Below are 20,334 nucleotides of genomic sequence, written 5' to 3' on the forward strand. Positions count from 1 at the left end.
GAGCCGTCCACCACAAGGATGGGCAGTTGATGTCCGGTTGGTGATCGCCGTTGCGGTCTCCTCAATTGGTGTACTTTGGTAGGTTCCCTGGAAGCTGTAAAGTACCCCGGGAAGGGCCAGGGGATGTCCTGGTTGGTGATCGCCGTTGCGGTCCCCCCCTCTGGTGGTTTACCTTGGTAGTCTCTCTGACAGCGGGCATGCCGCCACAAGGATAGGCTGTGGGTGTCCGGATTTGGGGTCGCCGTTCCGGACCCGTCGTCCAGACTGGAAGATCTGGGCAGTAACTTAGGCAGATGTTAACAACGCACACACACTCATGAAATATATATAATTACATTCATTCCCCAATGAGCGGCGTTGTGGCACTAAGTGATGGTTGTATGGGGACTTTGTTTATGGCTCTATCACTTCCTAAGTGTCAAAGGAACTGAACCGAAAAGGAATGAAAGCATAAACAAAACAAAAATATGCAAAATATAGTTCACACAAAAAAAATCATCTAATTGGACTGTATTCTATATACGTCCAATGTTCTGGCAAAATGATTATCATGGCATTGTCTCTAATGCCATATCTAGGGTTTTCCTACTTGGTGTGTTGCTTAGGTGCTATCCTAAGTTGATAACTATATGATAAGTCTACAGCTGTAATGCACTAGTTTTGGGCAGTCTACAGGTATGACCTACGGACTTCTGGGAAGAAAACTGGTGAAAACTGCTTATTCACAGAGACAGCTGGCTCGAAATCATGAAAAGAATGGTCAATCAGGTTGGCTGATGGAATGTGTCGAGATATCGTACTATCTCCGTGGATCAGATTTTGTACCAAGAGGTTTCTAAACGTCTTTTTCTCAAGGGGTGCTTTCGACAGATACCCCTCGTGAAGGACTGCGTTGCAGCTAGCGTTAGGGGGAGACGGTGTAGTCAGTAAAGAAGGCACTGTGGCCTGTGACCATACCTGGTTGGTTTTCCAATCCATCAATGGGAGTAACCGATCCATCAAGTCTGCTCCAAGTAGCAGGGTTACAGTTTCGAGGCGATACGGTAACGATACACAGGGTGAACGAGCGATACGTCCTGGAAGTGTAGTTTCAGCATGACTCTCAATGTGAGAGGCGAGGTAGTCTGAGTGACCCCTCGAAGTTTAGTGTCGCATCGTTCCACTTTTAACCAACGTTTAGTTGGCTTCAAAGCCCTTTTGAGATCATCAAACAATGTTTGAGAGATGAGTGATATTGTCGCACCCGAATCAATTAGTGCATGACAAGCTAAGCAGTCCTCCAGGACTGTTTCCAGGTATGGCCGTTTAGATTCGTGGTTAGTGGACATATTCCCCACAAAGTGGAGTGGTCGTTCGCAACGACATGATGTGCCATGTCTGTTCAAGATGGAAGCAGATTTACTTTTTTGATTTTGAGTGGGCTTGGCTTTAACGAAGCGTTTGACCTTTTTCTTCGCAACTTTTGTATCAGAGTCTATAGACAGAGCCCGGGGGCTTGTTTCTTGATCAAGCGGACCCTGGATAGGGTCTTGAATGAGAGCGGGAGAAATTTGAACTTTAACGTCCATGCTATGGGTGTTAATTCCTGCGAACCTGGTGTCCGGTAATTCCCCGTCTAGTCCTTGTGACTTATCTTTTACCCTTTTCTCAAATTGTTCTCGCTTAAGTTCTTCCCGTAGTGGGACTTCTGGAGAACATTGGTCTACGTTTTGATCGTCCTTCAACCCTTTGTTACCCTTGTGCTCTGACACTTTTGGTGGGTTGGGTGCAGGAACGTAGCGAACGGGTCGATTGTAGCGGTAGTCATGTTGATGGCTACGTATTTTACAGTTATTTAGACCGCGGAGGTTATTGGAATCAGGGTTTCGTGGTAGAAACTGTTGTTGTGCGTCATCTCTCGACGCTCCAATACCTGTTAATGCACCCTCTAACTGGAGTGAGTGCTCCTGGTTAAACTTCAAAACTGAGTGGTCAGGGCTCTTAGCGTTGTGAACTTTTGATGCCTAAAAAGCTGTGCTTGCAAGCTCTCTGAGTTGTAAGATAGGCAAGCCAACGTGGGCTGCAGGGCCCAAGTAGGTAATGAAGGTGGGATACATGTTCGACAGAAACATTTGTTTGAATGGTAACAGCTCTTCCATTCCTGTTTCTGTGAGTAGGCCAAAGTAAGCTGAACGAAGCCTATGATAGAAAGCTTGTGGGTGTTCGTTCCGAGCTTGTTTGACGGTGTTAGCCAGTGAGCTATCGTGTTTGCGAGTCGCAGAACCACTGAATTCTAATTTCAAAGCTGTGGCAAGTTTAGCATAGTCATTTAGCACGTGTTGCTGTTGTAGACGAATGAACCTCGTCACGTGTCTATTCGACGTTCACTTCAACAGGTAAACCCTGTCAGAACCCGTAGCGTTCGGGTAGCCACCCAACGCTTCCTCTGTCAGCTAGGAACGTCTCAGTATCGTTTGGCTGACCTGGAACGGGGTCAAAGGTGGGGAAATTCTTGACGAGTTTGTCAAGGTATTCTGCGCCAAGTGGGCGGAGAGGGTTGGCTTCATCCTGTGGAGAAATTGGGGCCGAAAGGCCAAGAGAAGAAGCCAAGCCTTGTTGTTGTTGGCCAAGAGGCGCCATATTACTCAGTGCCGAAGGGCCAAGAGGAGAAGACTGAGGGACACATGAGGGAGGCAAGGTCTGAAACCTATTGTCTTCACTCCTGTGAGTACAGGGCTCCGGTTGCTTGGATGGGAAGTCGCGCTGTAGAGCATGACCATTCTGGATTTCCTCCAGATGGTACCTAAGGGTGGAATTCTGCTGCATTGCAGAGTCCACTTGAGCGCTTAGAGTACTGATTTTGGACACGTGAGTGTCACACCTGCTCCTTTCGGTCTCAAACTTATCTGTCATGGTTTGCAGATAGAGGTCTTGAGTACGGAGCGAGACATTCAGTGATGAGATTTCCTTTGCTTGCTTAGAAATCAATATTTCCATCCTCATCACCTGAGTTCTCTCATCATTCATTTGGTCAGCGACTTCAATAAGTTCTGCTGATTTGTCATCCAACTTAGTCGTTGTGTTCATCAACTGATCGTCTTTGGTCTGCAGCGCTTTGAGGAGCACCGTGTTATTTTGAGTAACATTCAACAAAACAGCATGCATGTTGTCAAGTTGAGCGCTCCTGTTTGTAGATAACTCTTCGGATTTATCTAGTTTGGCGTGGACATCATCGTATTTAGTTTTGGCTAAATCGAGTTGTTCCTGTAGCATATGATTTTGTTCCTGTAGAAAACGATTTTGTTGAAGAGCTTGTGCTTGTTCATCGTCATACGTTTTTGCAATTACATTTAATTGTTCAGTTTTCGAACGCAGTTCCATAGCTAGCAGAATTTTTCCCTTGTCTGCATTTGTGTTTGGTTTCCCGGTTCTCTCCACCTGTCCCTTTATGTCTACCGTTACCTGCTCGTGCTTCAGCTGTGCACTGCGGTATTGGACAGATGGCAATCTCGGATGGCAAGACATCAGAGCTAGACTGGAGAGAACCTTTACGAGGCCTGCGCCCGATGGTTGATTTTGGAAAACATTGTTGTCTGCTTTTCCACTAATGGCATAATTAGGGTTGTTATCGCTGCTGAGGTCAGAGATCAATCCATTTACGGGTGGAGGTTCACTAATTAGCGGGCGAGTGGGAACCACCCCCTCTGATAGCTTGCACATTATTAGAACATTTGAAAGGAAAAAATTGTTTTTCCTAATTTTCCAAAATTTGGTTTTGGAATGTGGAAAACTGCAAAGACGATTTTTATCTATTTATAGACGTTAATGAACCATCAGTACTGTACAGTACTGTGGAAGTTGGACGTGAATGAATTTGCAAAAGCAAATTGAATTAATCAATGCCAATGATTAGTCCTACCTGGGTAGGCTATCTGGGTATTAAACTTGAATTACCTGAGAGGTTGCTTCATCCAGGTTAATATGCAAAGTTTAAGTTGTCTCATTTAATTGGAAGAACCTAGAAAGGTATGTTCGACAATTTAACTAAATAAATTGAATGAGACGATAATCCATACAATCTCCATTGATTGGATATCATAAGTGTAAACCGTAGTTCAAATGTTGGGACCCTTCACCACTAGGGTACGCACCTCCCTGGGGCTGAACGTCCGTAAAGGGGTTTTACTGACTGTGCCTTGCTAAAGCAGATTTTACTGATTAATCTATTTATGATATATCAAACCTGTATAGGCTATCTGGGAATTAACTTTCAATTAACCTGAGAGCATTGCTTCATCTAAGTTAAGTTTGGAAAAAGTTAATCATGTCTCACTGTAAACGCCCAATCAATTTTGGATATTATTTGAAAGATCCACTTGAAAAGGTAAATCTGGCAATTTCACTTGTTAGTTAAATTGAATGAGACGTGCTCCACGTTTGAATTTCCCCTAGAGATGTACTGGCAATTCTTCCCCACCAGGGTGCAGAATGCTGAAATTAAATGGAAGTACAAAGGTCGGACTTCCGTCGCGCTAGCGGAGAAATTTTAAACGTGTTACGGTGGAGGGTAAAATGTTCCCTCTCTGTTAGCTTACCCGTAATGCTAAGCTATTGCTACTTGGTTCAGGAGTATCCTTCCAAGCACCAAAATAGGAAAGGGTGGGTTTTCTAGTGACGTCTCACCTTAACCCCATTCAGCATATTCTGCTAGCGTTTATGCTGACCGGAGCGACACGGTACTTAAATACAGATACGCATACGGTCTGCCCACACTGTCTTAGTGCGGTAGGCAAATTATTCGGCTCGGTTTACCGGACAGTTACTTCTAATTTCTAACCTTACTCTAGAAGTTAATATTTACCGACAGAAATAGTACCATTTGGCCTAACGGACTAAATCTGGAATTTAAATCCTCACTGCTATCGACATAAGACCGGAGCTACTCTAAATAGCTTCTCTCAATGGAAAATGCACAATCACTTTGTTTACATAGCAGGCTGTTTGTACAATTCTGTTTGCACAATTGATATATAGAATTTCACAGCAAAGTCCAATTCTATCTTAGATTCCTCGCACGGGGGCTCCAATATGTCGTGTCTTTGGGGGTACCATTAAACTGAAGATATGTTTATCAATTAGCTCCCTGTAATTATTATCACGCGATTAAACTGATTAATCGTTTAATTGTAATTATAACTAGGAGGTCGGGGCACCAAGGAGAATATTCAGATTACAAAGCTATAATTTTACTAATATAACTTTCCTGTAGCTCAGTTGGTAGAGCATGGTGTTTGCAACGCCAGGGGTTGTGGGTTCGATTCCCACGGGGGGCCAGCACAGGAAAATAATTATATGAAATGTATGCATTCACTACTGTAAGTCGCTCTGGATAAGAGCGTCTGCTAAATGACTAAAATGTAAAAAATGTAAAATGTCTGTACTATAATCTTATATTCTATTATAGTATAGGTCGATTATCTTCTAAGTTTAAAGGGTGTATTTACCTCTAGTCCAGTCTCATTCCAAAACGTCGTAAATTGTTGTATCTGCACGAACCCAGTCTTTACTAAAATCATCCATACATCAATTGTCTTAAAATCATTTATTTACTACACTAAGTAATTAACAGAAAAACATACAAACAGTAATTATCGTCAACAAAGGATTGGTATCGGAATGTGCCCTTGTGGGCTAAACAGGCTGGTCGGCCTGTTGAACAATGGGTCATAAATGGTCAGCTGAGAAGTTTACACAGAGTTCATTAATATTACAATTGACAATTGAAGGCTCACTCATTCGGGAACAATTGCAATCAATATATATTTACGCTCAGTGTGTCGTTCTGATTCTTGTTGGAGAGTAGTTCTGTTGGGGAGTTTTGTCCGCGTTCTCTCTCGGTTAGAATGGATCTTTCAGAGCGACCTTCATTAATGTCGTCATCGAATGGTTGCTTCGTTGGTCTTCACGTTCAATGATATAATTTACTTAGCTGCAGACTAATAATTAATATCAAAGACTTGTTCTTATTCTGTCAGTATCGATAGTCTAAAAGTTAACCACGTGGTATGGTTCACTTTCAGTAGAGGAATTAGATGGTAGAACCTATTTGGCCAACGGAGTGTAGGCCTGGTCTGGAGAAATGTAAATCAGGGGGTGTTTTATAGTGCCCATCGAACAGGCTGGTCAAATGACGCCGGGTCCTGTATATGTCCCTGGGGCGTGCCTATGACTGAGTTAGATTTGGTTACAGAAATACAATTCTATCACATTACATCAGTACATAGCATCTCAATGTCTTACAAAAGCTTTATCCTTATCAATACATTCCATACACCCATATGAGGCAAGTCTTAAACTGAGTCTATTATATAAACAGTTTTATGGTAATATGGCTATATTGTCTCTTCTGAGTATCACAAAATTGTACCAAGCGGATGAGTTCGTAGCTGGATTCTTCAACAATCTTCCATACCTTCTCCAGCACACACATGTCGCTCGGTTCTCCAATTCTATGAGTTGGAAGAATTTCCTTTGTCTCTCTATGAAACATGGGGTAGGAGATTCTCCTCAGAGGGTTTTTTACAACCCTGGGTTGGGGGGAAGGTAGGTTGGGTGATGGTACGAAGGGGAGGGGGTCAACTGTCCTTCCTGTACCCAAAGAGGCCAACGTCATGACAGTACCATTCTTTATTCATGGCTGTGTTCTTAGGCAAAATTGTGAGTGAGCCACTCCCTTGGCTGAGAAGCAACCCCACACATGAATGGTCTCAGGATGCTTTACTGTTGGCATGACACAGGACTGATGGTAGCACTCACCTTGTCTTCTCCGGACAAGCTTTTTTCCGGATGCCCCAAACAATCGGAAAAGGGATTCTTCAGAGAAAATGACTTTACCCCAGTCCTCAGCAGTCCAATCCCTGTACCTTTTGTAGAATATCAGTCTGTCCCTGATGTTTTTCCTGGAGAGAAGTGGCTTCTTTGCTGCCCTTCTTGACACCAGGCCATCCTCCAAAAGTCTTTGCCTCACTGTGCGTGCAGATGCACTCACACCTGCCTGCTGCCATTCCTGAGCAAGCTCTGTTCTGGTGGTGCCCCGATCCCGCAGCTGAATCAACTTTAGGAGACGGTCCTGACGCTTGCTGGACTTTCTTGGGCGCCCTGAAGCCTTCTTCACAACAATTGAACCGCTCTCCTTGAAGTTCTTGATGATCCGATAAATGTTTGATTTAGGTGCAATCTTACTGGCAGCAATATCCTTGCCTGTGAAGCCCTTTTTGTTCAAAGCAATGATGACGGCATGTGTTTCCTTGGAGGTAACCATGATTGACAGAGGAAGAACAATGATTCCAAGCACCACCCTCCTTTTTGAAGCTTCCAGTCTGTTATTCAAACTCAATCAGCATGACAGAGTGATCTCCAGCCTTGTCCTCGTCAACACTCACACCTGTGTTAATGAGAGAATCACTGACATGGTGTCAGCTGGTCCTTTTGTGGCAGGGCTGAAATGCAGTGGAAATGTTTTTGGGGGATTCAGTTCATTTGCATGGCAAAGAGGGACATTGCAATTAATTGCAATTCATCTGATCATTCTGCAAATTGCAAATTGCCATCATACAAACTGAGGCAGCAGACTTTGTGAAAATGTATATTTGTGTCATTCTCAACTTTTGGCCACAACTGTAGACATTGTTAATGTTGTAAATGACAATTGTAGCTGGAAACGGCATATTGTTTTTTAATGGAATATCTACATATTGGCATGCTGGTAGCTTCATTAAATAGTACTCGCAAAACACCAGTCTCAACGTCAACAGTGAAGAGGCGACTCCGGGATGCTGGCCTTCTAGGTAGAGTTCCTCTGTCCATTGTCTGTGTTCTTTTGCCCATCTTAATCTTTTATTTTTATTGGCCAGTCTGAGATATAGCTTTTTCTTTGCAACTCTGCCTAGAAGGCCAGCATTCCGGAGTCACCTCTTCACTGTTGACATTGAGGCTGGTGTTCTGCGGTTACTATTTAATGAAGCTGCCAGTTGAGGACTTGTGAGGCGTCTGTTTCTCAAACTAGACACACTAATGTACTTGTCCTCTTGCTTAGTTATGCACCGGGGCCTCCCACTTCTTTATTTTCTGGTTAGAGTCAGGTTGCGCAGTTCTGTGAAGGGAGTGAGTAGTACACAGCGTTGTACGAGATCTTCAGTTTCTTGGCAATTTCTAGCATTGAATAGCCTTCATGTCTCAGAACAAGAATAGACTGACGAGTTTCAGAAGAAAGTCCTTTGTTTCTGGCCATTTTGGCCCTGTAATCGAACGCACAAATGCTGATGCTCCAGATACTCAACTAGTCTAAAGAAGGCCAGTTTTATTGCTTCATTAATTAGCACAACAGTTTTCGGCTGTGCTAACATAATTGCAAAAGGGTTTTCTAATGATCAATTAGCCTTTTAAAATGATAAACTTGGATTAGCTAACACAACATGCCATTGGAACACAGGAGTGATGGTTGCTGATAATGGGCCTCTTTACGCCTATGTAGATATTCTATAAAAAATCTGCCATTTCCAGCTACAATAGTAATTTACAACATTAACAATGTCTACACTGTATTTCTTATCAATATGATGTTATTTTAGTGTGTGTGTGTGTGTGTGTGTGTGTGTGTGTGTGTGTGTGTGTGTGTGTGTGTGTGTGTGTGTGTGTGTGTGTGTGTGTGTGTGTGTGTGTGTGTGTGTGTGTGTGTGTGCGCTTTGTTCTTGAAAGGTCTCTACCCTCTGGAGTATAGTTCATTGCCTTCTCAAGCCATCCATAAAACAATCAATCTAGAATCTATTACCCGGATTCTTGGATCCATTTCATAACTGTTAAGTCCTGCAGTGTGAGAAGACAAGCATGGTGAGGGTGAAAATATATCTCAGTCTGACACACACACACACACACACACACTCTTTAACACACAACACATACCAGATCTGCATGCACTGTTACAGCACTGCAAGTGTTCACCTACACCACCCTCAGACCTACCAACATGCACTCATTTTGCGTACCAACTACGCAATTCTCTGTCCATGTACGCAGGTACCAGATCCGAGTTAAAAGTACGTAGAAATGAATAGGGCCTGATTTATTTATTTATTCTTTTTTAACATTTGAATAAAAAATAAATCCACTGAGTAAATCTAACAGCCCGATTCTCGAGCTGCAACACACAGAGATGTATGGAGTTTGTGCCAACGGACATGGAGATTAACACATCATTATTGGACGTAGCTACCCCGTGTCTGCCCCTCCTCCTGTTTGTTGTGATGCTGAGTTTGCTGACTGTCAGCTGTAAGCTCAGGAACGAATCCCTTTTTGACTCTGTGTTGTGGAAAGGTAAACACTAATTGTTTCAAGCTAACGTTAGCGAACATAAGATTAACATTCAGTGGGCTCTAAAGGGCCAGCAGTTCACACGCATTTGCTAGTGAAATAAATAAAATGTAAATACGGAAAATAACTGGTCACATTTGTGCGAGTGTGACATACAGTTGAAGTCGGAATTTTCCATAAACCTTTTCCAAATACATTTAAACTCAGTTTTTCACAATTTCTGACATTTAATCCTAGTTAAAATTCCCTGTCTTAGGTCAGTTAGGATCCCCACTTTATTTTAAGAATGTGCAATGTCATAATAATACAGAAAATTATTTGCAATAATTATGCAATGTCATAATAATACAGAGAATTATTTATTTCAGCTTTTATTTCTTTCATCACAGTCCCAGTGGGTCAGAAGTTTACATACACTCAATTAGTATTTGGTAGCATTGCCTTTAAATTGTTTAACTTGGGTCAAATATTTCAGGAAGCCTTCCACAAGCTTCCCACAATAAGTTGGGTGAATTTTGTCCCATTCCTCCTGACAGAGCTGGTGTAACTGAGTCAGGTTTGTAGGCCTCCTTGCACACACACGCGTTTTCATTTCTGCCCACAAATTTTCTATAGGATTGAGGTCAGGGCTTTGTGATGGCCACTCCAATACCTTGACTTTGTTGTCCTTAAGCCATTTTGCCACAACTTTGGAAGTATGCTTGGGGTCATTGTCCATTTGGAAGACCCATTTGCGACCAAGCTTTAACTTCCTGACTAATGTCTTGAGATGTTTCTTCAATATATCCACATAATTGTCCATCCTCATGATGCCATCTATTTTGTGAAGTGCACCAGACCCTCCTGCAGCAAAGCACCCCCAGAACATGATGCTGCCACCCCCGTGCTTCACGGTTGGGATGGTGTTCTTCAGCTTGCAAGCCTCCCCCTTTTTCCTCCAAACATAACAATGGTCATTATGGCCAAACAGTTCTATTTTTGTTTCATCAGACGAGAGGACATTTCTCCAAAAAGTACGATCTTTGTCCCCATGTGCAGTTGCAAACCGTAGTCTGGCTTTTTCATGGCGGTTTTGGAGCAGTGGCTTCTTCCTTGCCGAGCGGCCTTTCAGGTAATGTCGATATAGGACTCGTTTTACTGTGGATATAGATACTTTTGTACCTGTTTCCTCCAGCATTTTCACAAGGTCCTTTGCTGTTGTTCTGGGATTGATTTGCACTTTTCGCACCAAAGGAGACAGAATACGTCTCCTTCCTGAGTGGTATGACGGCTGCGTGGTCCCATGGTATTTATATTTGCGTACTGTTGTTTGTACAGATGAACGTGGTACCTTCAGGCATTTGGAAACGGCTCCCAAGGATGAACCAAACTTGTGGAGGTCTACCATTTTTTTCTGAGTTTTTTTCTGAGGCACTGAGTTTGAAGGTAGGCCTTGATATACAGGTACACCTCCAATTTACCCAAATGATGTCAATTAGCCTATCAGAAGCTTCTAAAGCCATGACATAATTTTCTGGAATTTTCCAAGCTGTATAAAGGCACAGTCAACTTAGTGTATGTAAACATCTGACCCACTGGAATTGTGATACAGTGAATTATAAGTAAAATAATCTGTCTGTAAACAATTGTTGGAAAAATACTTGTGTCATGCACAATGTAGATGTCCTAACCGACTTGCCAAAACTATAGTTTGTTAATAATACATTTGTGGAGTGGTTGAAAAATGAGTTTGAATGATTCCAACCTAAGTGTATGTAAACTTCCGACTTCAACTATATATTTAATTCTGCGTCCCATTAGCTGTATTTTCCACGTAACATTACGAGGATCATGCAACCTGATAGACTGTAACTGTAATTATGATCCACGTCACAAAAACCATTACAAAATTGTAATAAAAAATAAATATAAACATCTTGGCATTAAATGGAGTCAAGAGTTTAGAAGACTGCTTGATGAAGAATGAATTAGTGTCCGGTATTAGCTTAAAGGCAACTCTTCTAAAATGCCTTTTCACTAGATTTGAGATTTTATCCATTTTGAAAATCTGAAATGATGAATGCTTGCAAAGAAATACAATAGGCACTTTTACATAGGCTGAAACACCGGACTCTTCTAGCGGACAACGTTCAGATTCCCTTTGCAGTAGCCTACTTAAGCTTTGTGTAGCCAGTTTGCGGTCTGTGTCTATGCGATCATTTGTTTTTCTTTTTATGTTTTCAAAATGATTTTGCTTTTAGTGTTGATTAGGAACCGTGTCTAAAATGCCAATACTTTTGAGCTGGCCCTAGCAATTGGCCCTGTTTTTAGAGGGGACAAGCATTCCTCTACTATAGAGACTGAACATGGGGGCCAAGGTAAGCTGGATCTGAAGACCTTCTATGCAGAAACTTATTTTCTTATGCAGTAGACTACATGTTGCTGAAATTTCCATTTGGAGATGTGCTCCTCCAGCATGCAGCGGTCGCTGACATTGCAGTGGTCGCTGACAAGTTCTCATCCCTCAACTTTTTCATGACATGCTTTCTCTGCATTATTTCACTCAAGCTGGAGACTCATATCTCCCTCACTAACTTTAAGCATCAGCTGTCAGTGCAGCTTACGATCACTGCACCTGTACACAGCCCATCTGTAAATAGCCCACCCAACTACGTCATCCCCATGTTATTTATTTTTGCTCTTTTGCACCCCAGTATCTCTACTTGCACATCATCATCTGCATATCTATCACTCCAGTGTTAATGCTAAGTTGTAATTATTTTGCCACTATGGCCTATTTATTGCCTTACCTCCCTAATCTTACTACATTTGCACACACTGTATATAGATTGTTCTATTGTGTTATTAACTATACATTTGTTTATCCCATGTCTAACTCTGTTTTTGTTGCACTGCTTTGCTTTATCTTGGCCAGGTCCCAGTTGTAAATGAGAACTTGTTGTCAACTGGCCTACCTAGGTAAATAAAGGTGAAATAAAAAGATTCTGGAGAGAAATCGGCACAATGAAAAGGGGGGTCAGCCCGGTCTACTCCCACCTTCCGGCTGTGATGTTGGGCTATTGGTCATATTCCACAGCAATGGAGACTGCGAACTAATATTCAGTCTCGTTTCCGAGAACAAAACCCAGTACAGAGCCTCCCTGAGGCCCTCGTTACCAAGGTTTCAATGGTTGCCAGAGGAACTGTTTGCCACAGAGAAGTCTACCCTGATGCCCTGCTGCATAAAATATTCTAGCTATCAGGCAAATCTGTCTAGGAAATGATTTCCTGAACATTTGAAGGTCTCCAGAAGATTTGTTGTCACCCACTTTTTCTTATCATAGCTTTTTTGTTTTTATTATGGATATGTTTATTTGTTACTGATGCTCTGCTTCAATCATTTGATCTTATCACGTCAGAGTTGAAAAAAAATGTATTGTAGCTTGTTATTATTTGTTTAATAAAATAAAAAAACTCAGAATAAAGCCTTTGTGTTCTTTCTAACTAGATCTTGTTAGTGACTTTTACCGTATGTGTAAATGGAATGCTGTCAAGAAAGTATTCCAACCTTTTATAGACTTGATCTGGTACAATTCTATAATTGCAATCAGACTCACAAACAGCACGAGCATGCGGGGAAAGAAAACCCCAATTCGGCACGTGCTATGCGCGCGAGTTTTATCTCCAATTTGCCGCACGCGTCTTGTACTCCTAAAAAGTTGGACAGGGTTGGCAGGGTCTGTACCCTTTGTCCTTTAAAATACATGTGCGCACACACAAACGCACGCACGCACGCCACACACACACACACACACACACACACACACACACACACACACACACACACACACACACACACACCAGTGATTCATATAGCTAGGCATGGGCAATAGCAGAGCAATCCCTCCTGAGTTGGTGATATAGACTCTTCAAGAAGCAGAAGCCTCATGTCACCATGAGCTGGAGAGCCCAGCGTTATAGGGCTAAATCTAGAAATAGGTCACTCAAAAGCCATTTTCACTTTTGGCCTAATACAATGTCAATTGCACATATTTGTTCCAGCCCAGCACACCTGATTCAACTGATCAAATGCTCAGTGTTTAACTTAGTTGAATCACATGGGTTAGTGCTGGGCTAAAACAAAAATATACAGCCCCTGGGGGGTTCTCCAGGAACAGATTGAAACACTGCTTCTGTACATTGATCCAAAAATCATTGGTCTGTGTGTACACGTTTCAGGAGGATTTTCCAAGTGAAAGTAGTAGCAAGAGCATTAGTGGCAGGTTCATTCATACATTTGGATTAGGCTAAAGATTGTTGTCTTTAGCGGGATTACAACGGATTTGCAAGGGAAATGTTAAATACTGTTTTTTTCCTTTAAAATAAATGCCTCTTATTTCTATCTGATCCTCAGTGCTCATTACTCCATATCTTGGTTCTTAGACAAGATTATGGCTATAGGCCTCCCAGTCTTGGACAGAATCTTACACGAGTGATCGGAGGCTTGCTTTATTCCCTTCAGGCGATATTCAGATCTTTGGTAGCCTATTTAGGATCTAAATGATAAGGCAGCCAAGAGTATTTTGGATTGGTGTGTACTAACAGATGTTTTCAGTTTTAACATCAAGAAATCTCATGCAGTCTTTAATGAAATTCCAGGCCTAACCAAAATGTCCACGGAAGATGAGAAGGGACTCAGAACAAGGACAAGCCAACAGCTTTTAATGTCTTACTTTTTTTTATACAGTTCCCTGAAGTGTATGCATCGAAGTCTACAATACACTTTCTCTGACGAGTGACACAGTGGTTATTCTTATTGCTATTTAATTCCCGTCACTCAAGCTGTGTGAGTTTTCTGTGGTCCTTTTCACCCTGACTGGGGACCCCCAACGAACCATTACTCTGGAGAAAAGCTTGAGGGATCTAGGGATTTCTGCCATGGTGGACAAAATTAGGGCACTGTTAACTAAAGCCCGCTGACAAAATCACTTTCCAAGTGCCTCCTTAAGCCTCTCTGAAAACCACTCGAGGAGAGATTTACTTTCGAACCACATGGTGGCTAGTTGGACAGACTTACTACCAGCTGTTCTGTTCTGGTTGGTGTCCTGAATTTGCCCCAGGACCTATCGCAGGGAGGAACTAGGCAGCATATGTAGCTACTGTACATGAGAACTAAAGTATGAGAATACTGTCAGAGGAATAGGGTTGTCGGATGTCTTAGGTTCTCTATACAGGCGAATCGTTTGACTCAATAACTTGGTGATGATGAACTGTTGATGTTTGAAACGTGCATTGTTGTTGTAATCTCTTTCCTTTCGCAGGTCAATCCAGAGCCAACATGATCCCGCTGAAGCACCCACGGAGCATCAAGGCTTCGGATGACACCCTGGCCGACTTGGACGAGGAGGCCTCCAAAGCCACTCCGCCCCCGCTGCCCAAGAAGTCGGTAGCCCGCCCCAGCACAGAGACCTCCAGCCTGGGAAAGGAGCTCCCTCTGAGGCCCAAGCGTGAGGCGAAACCCGGGGGTACCAACCTGAGCGTGGCCAACCCCATGTACGACCTGGACTCCACCTGGGAGACGGGCAGCCACAGCTCCTCGCTCAGCTCCGAGGCCCGCCCTCATGACCAGGAGAGTGGGGACTCCCTAGAGAGACCTGTGGCGGCTGTCAACAAGGGCCGAGGGGCCAACAGCCTGTCGTGCCTGGCCTCGGCACCCAGCGCCACCACTGGGAGGGAGCGGCGGGGATGCCACAGTGCAGAGTCCCTGGCGGGTAAGGCCCGGACCACGGCCAGGTTGGGTGGGTGTGGCGGGAGCAGCAAGCTCCAGAGGCAGGCCCTCTACAATGGCATGGACAGCTGGGAGGAGGTGGTGGGTCGCATCCGGGGGCTGCACACGGACACACTGAGGAAGCTGGCGGGGAAGTGCGAGGACCGCTTTATGGCCGGGCAGAAGGACCACCTGCGCTTTGGCACGGACAGCTGGTCGCACTTCAGGCTGACCACAGGGAAGCCCTGCTGCGAAGCTGGAGACTCTGTTTACTACACTGCCTCCTACGCCAAGGATCCGTTGGTCAACTACGCAATCAAGGTATGACCAAAAGGTTTCAAAAGGAGGCCTTTGCACTCAAAGTAGTAGTAATACAATAATTTCATATTCCTTAGTGATTTATTTTGAGATCAAAATAAATATTGTGAGATCTCTTTGAGCTTCAAGAGAGCAGCTATATTTAAGTTAAATCGTTTTTAATAACTTGCCTAGTTAAATAAATATATATTTTTTCATCTTCACTTATTCATGAAAACTCTTCTAAATAATCTAGTTTAAGCCTGTTGGGCACTGAGTCCAGCATGTCTCTTGTTGCCATGGCTTGGAAGTCACCAGCTCTGTCCTCTCTCAACTACCCTCCCGCTGAAGGGAATTTCTTAGCTTTGAAAATAAAATATTACCAAGGGAATCATTTTATTATAGTAACTATCACATAGCACTCAGTGAAAGACATGCTCTGGAACTTTGGCAACTAGGAAATATTTTTTAAATCTCCCTCTTTGATCTAGATGTGTCAATGTGTACTTCATACATGCATAATCTATACTGAACAAAAATATAAACGCTACATGCAACCATTTCAATGATTTTAATGAGTTACAGTTCATATAAGGAAATCAGTCAATTGAAATACATTTGTTAGGCCCTAATCTATGGATTTCACATGACTGGGCAGGGGCGCAGCCATTGGTGGGCCAGCCAATCAGAATGAGTTTTTCCCCACAAAATGGCTTTATTACAGACAGCTGTTTAATCAGCTTCTTGATATGCCATACCTGTCAGGTGGATGGATTATCTTGGCAAAGGAGAAATGTTCACGAACATGGGATGTAAACAAATTTATGCACATCATTTGAGAGAAATAAGCTTTTTGTGCATATGGAAAAATTCTGTGATCTTTTATTTCAGCTCATGAACCATGGGACCAACACTTCACAACCAGTAGAGCAGTGTTTCCCAAACTCGGTCCTCGGGATCCCAAGTGGTGCACGTTTAGTTTTTTTCCCCCCTAACACTACACAATTAATTCAAATGATCACAGCTTGATGATTAGTTGATTATTTGAATCAGCTGTGTAGTGTTAGGGCAGAAACCCAAATGTGCACCCCTTGGGGTCCCGAGAAACGAGTTTGGAAAACCCTGCAGTAGAGCGAGAAAGAGCAATGTGGGTTGATCTGGTTGATTGACAGCTGGGGACACTGGTGGCAAGACTTTTCATTAGTATTCTCTCTAAAGTGGCTACATTAGCGTGTTTGTGTGTGGGCAGCTTGCCGGATGGGAACTGAATATAAGCTTGGAGCTGGAGAGACAGTGCCTTCAGAAAGTATTCACACTTTTTCCACATTTTGTAATGTTACAGCCTGAATTTAAAATAAATTAAAAGTTGAACTGTCTTGAATCAATAAGTATTCAACCCCTTTGTTATGGCAAGCCTAAATAAGTTCAGGAATAAACATTTGCTTAACAAGTCACATAATAAGTTGCATGGACTCTGTGTGCAATAATAGTGTTTAACATGATTTTTTAATGACCAATTCATCTCTGTACCACACACATACAATTATCAAACACAGATTCAACCATAAAGACCAGGGATGTTTTCCAATCCCTCTCAAAGGGCACCTATTGATATATTTGTAAAAGAAAAAAGAAGCAAACATTGACCATGATGAAGTTATTAATTACACTAGCTCAGTTGGTAGAGCATGGTGTTTGCAACGCCAGGGTTATGCGTTCGATTCCCACGGGGGGCCAGCACGGGGGAAAAAAAATTATGGTATGAAATGTATGCATTCACTACTGTAAGTCGCTCTGGATAAGAGCGTCTGCTAAATGACTAAAATGTAAAAATGTAAATTGGAGTATCAATACACCCAGTCACTACAAAGATACAGGTGTCCTTCCTAGCTCAGTTGCTGGAGAGGAAGGAAACCCCATGATTTCATCATGAGGCCAGTGGTGACAAAAACAGTTACAGAGTTTAATGGCGATGATAGGAGAAAACTGAAGATGGATCAACAACGTTGTAGTTACTCCACAATACTAACCTAAATGACAGATTGATAATAAGGAAGCCTGTACAGAATACAAATATTCCAAAACATGCATCCTGTTTACGATAAGGCACTAAAGTAATACTGCCAAAAATGTGGCAAAGAAATGAACTATGTCCTGAATAGAAAGTATTATGTTTGGGGCAAATCCAACACATCACTGAGTACCACTCTTCATATTTTTTGTATTGTGTGTAGCTGCGTGAGATTTTTATTTTATTTGATCCATTTGAATTCAGGCTGTAACACAACAAAATGTGGAATAAGTCAAGGGGTGTGAGAATACTTTCTGAAGGCTCATAGCGGCTGCATTATTTACATGGCAGAAAAACCCTCAGCGCTCTACAAAGCACTTCAAAGCCTTCTCTCCACGTTAAGGGCAGGCTCAAGAGAAGGAGTGGTTTTCCCGGACGATTTCCCCGAGAAATAAGGCAAACAAGAGCATCCACATGCAGTCATAATAGCCGAGCGACCCAATTAAAAAAGTTTCCACCCTCCATAATATCAATGTGCCCCAGTTGTGTGCAGGAAGATAGCACTCTCTGCTCCCTCAACACATCAACAAAATAGATCTGTTTATGCATTTGAGTCATGACTATTTAACAGTGTGTTTATTATTCGCAGTCAGTCAGCTTCTCACAGATTTGCAGGAGCGCATCATATCTCCAAGGTTTTCGGAAAGCAATTTCTATTTCAATGTTAGGCTTCTGATAGCTCTATACTTGATACCAATTCAATGCATTTCAATTGAACTTCCTTAGGGAAAAATCACTCAATTCCATTTAAGTCCATTTTTTAATTAATTCAACTAGGCAAATGAAATTCAAAATGAATTTCAATGCAGCATGCATTTATGATAATAAATTGATCCCAACCCTGGTTTATTTAGGCTTATTCTCGCAGAGAAGTTTACCACGGACAGTGCGAGTGACTATTTCTAGCATTGAATCACTTCGCAGTTCAAACAACCCTGTGGGTGCAAATAAACTGTCACACTGACTCTCATCATCTCATAACAAAAGTGATGAGGAAAGTAAGGAAATGAATGAAGCGCTAGGCTATATAGAACTGTCAGGATCACTCATACCTATTATTTTCAGTTCAAAGGACGGACAACGAATGCTTATTACCATTTAGATGAAGTTGTATGTCCATTCTGTTTTAGTTTAGTCATCAGTGTGCACTTCTAGATGTGTTGTCCTGTTTCCCAAGTAGGCAAACTTTCAGACTAACTTTGATTTGCCTAAAAGAGCCACAATGTTAGAATTTAAACACATCAACCTGTATAGTCCAACAACAACAAAAAATTCTGAATGACATATTCAGACGTTTCCGGAGTTTCGATTTTTGACAGAGCCACAACATTAATTTGTTATTGTAATAACCATCCAGTAACAGCTCACCAAATATGAAATACAACTATTGTACAACTATAGTACAACTGAAAGCCCAAGGGTTATGCTGTCCTATATTTCTCCCTGTTTAGACCATTGCATGGCAAATGGTCAAGAAACAAAGGACAATGCCCAAGGACTAGTCAGGCCTTCCCCCTCTGAGCAGCCAAAATGTAGCTCTGTTACAGTATTCAGAGGACTGAGTGATAGATGCCAACCATGGATACTATATAATTATCCTTTCTAAAACGTGTTCACTGAGGATAACTCTGATGCTATCTACATGGATGGATGATCTCTGTGGTAACTGTTCTCTGAGGATAACTCTGATGCTATCTATATGGATGGATGATCTCTGTGGTAACTGATCTCTGAGGATAACTCTGATGCTATCTATATGGATGGATGATCTCTGTGGTAACTGTTCTCTGAGGATAACTCTGATGCTATCTATATGGATGGATGATCTCTGTGGTAACTGTTCACTGAGGATAACTCTGATGCTGTCTATATGGATGGATGATCTCTGTGGTAACTGTTCTCTGAGGATAACTCTGATAATATATATATATATATATATATATATATATATATATATATATATATATATATGGATGGATGATCTCTGTGGTAACTTGTATCTGGACAGGGTGAACTCTACATTTCTCTGAGGTTTTATTGTCCTCTCAGGATTTCTGTTTTATTTACATTGGTTTAATCCCCCACACAAGCTCTTAAATACTGTGGACATGGGGCCTGGGAGTGTTTAGGTTACTGTAAACTTGGCATCGTTTGATTGGTGAATGGTGGTTGGTTTTGGGTTGAAACGTTAGTTTCAGATGTTATAATTGGAATGAAATGCCTTTTTCTCTCTATTATCCCATTTCCAGTTAATAGAGGAAGGTTGTATGATCAATTCTCATTTCCTTCTCTTTGTTCATGCTTTGTCTTCTAAGTTAACCTTACGATCAATATGCCTAGAATTATGCTTTGTTAATGTCAGTATTGCCTTGTTTAAGCGTATTCCTTTTATATGAATCCATTCATTTGACAAAGTAATTAAATACACTTGTATTTAGAATTCCATTCTCAGACATTGTCTATTACTGTAACTCAACTGTAGTGTTCTTGCATATTGCTAAATCATCTTTATGGAGTCAGATGAACATTTTAATAGGCTAATTGCTTAGTCTTATTACTAGCCGCATGTGAGGCATTTACAGTGCCTTGCGAAAGTATTCGGCCCCCTTGAACTTTTCGACCTTTTGCCACATTTCAGGCTTCAAACATAAAGATATAAAACTATTTTTTTGTGAAGAATCAACAACAAGTGGGACACAATCATGAAGTGGAACGAAATTTATTGGAATTTCAAACTTTTTTAACAAATAAAAAACTGACAAATTGGGCGTGCAAAATTATTCAGCCCCCTTAAGTTAATACTTTGTAGCGCCACCTTTTGCTGCGATTACAGCTGTAAGTCGCTTGGGGTATGTCTCTATCAGTTTTGCAC

The 20,334-nt window shown here is 42.0% G+C and overlaps 1 protein-coding gene across 3 annotated transcripts in view; it reads left to right on the plus strand.

Moving 5' to 3' along the window:
• The window catches only part of peak1 (pseudopodium-enriched atypical kinase 1), a 298,755-nt gene that overhangs the window by 258,041 nt on the left and 20,380 nt on the right, over positions 1–20,334 (plus strand). For all 3 annotated transcript variants that reach the window (XM_014123825.3, XM_014123826.3, XM_014123827.3), the window contains one exon: positions 14,649–15,415. In XM_014123825.3, the coding sequence (XP_013979300.1) occupies positions 14,649–15,415 (767 nt within the window). The remainder of the gene's footprint in view (positions 1–14,648; positions 15,416–20,334) is intronic.

Source organism: Salmo salar, chromosome 10 (assembly GCF_965601325.2).
Source record: "Salmo salar chromosome 10, fSalSal1, whole genome shotgun sequence".
NCBI classification, from domain to species: domain Eukaryota; kingdom Metazoa; phylum Chordata; class Actinopteri; order Salmoniformes; family Salmonidae; genus Salmo; species Salmo salar.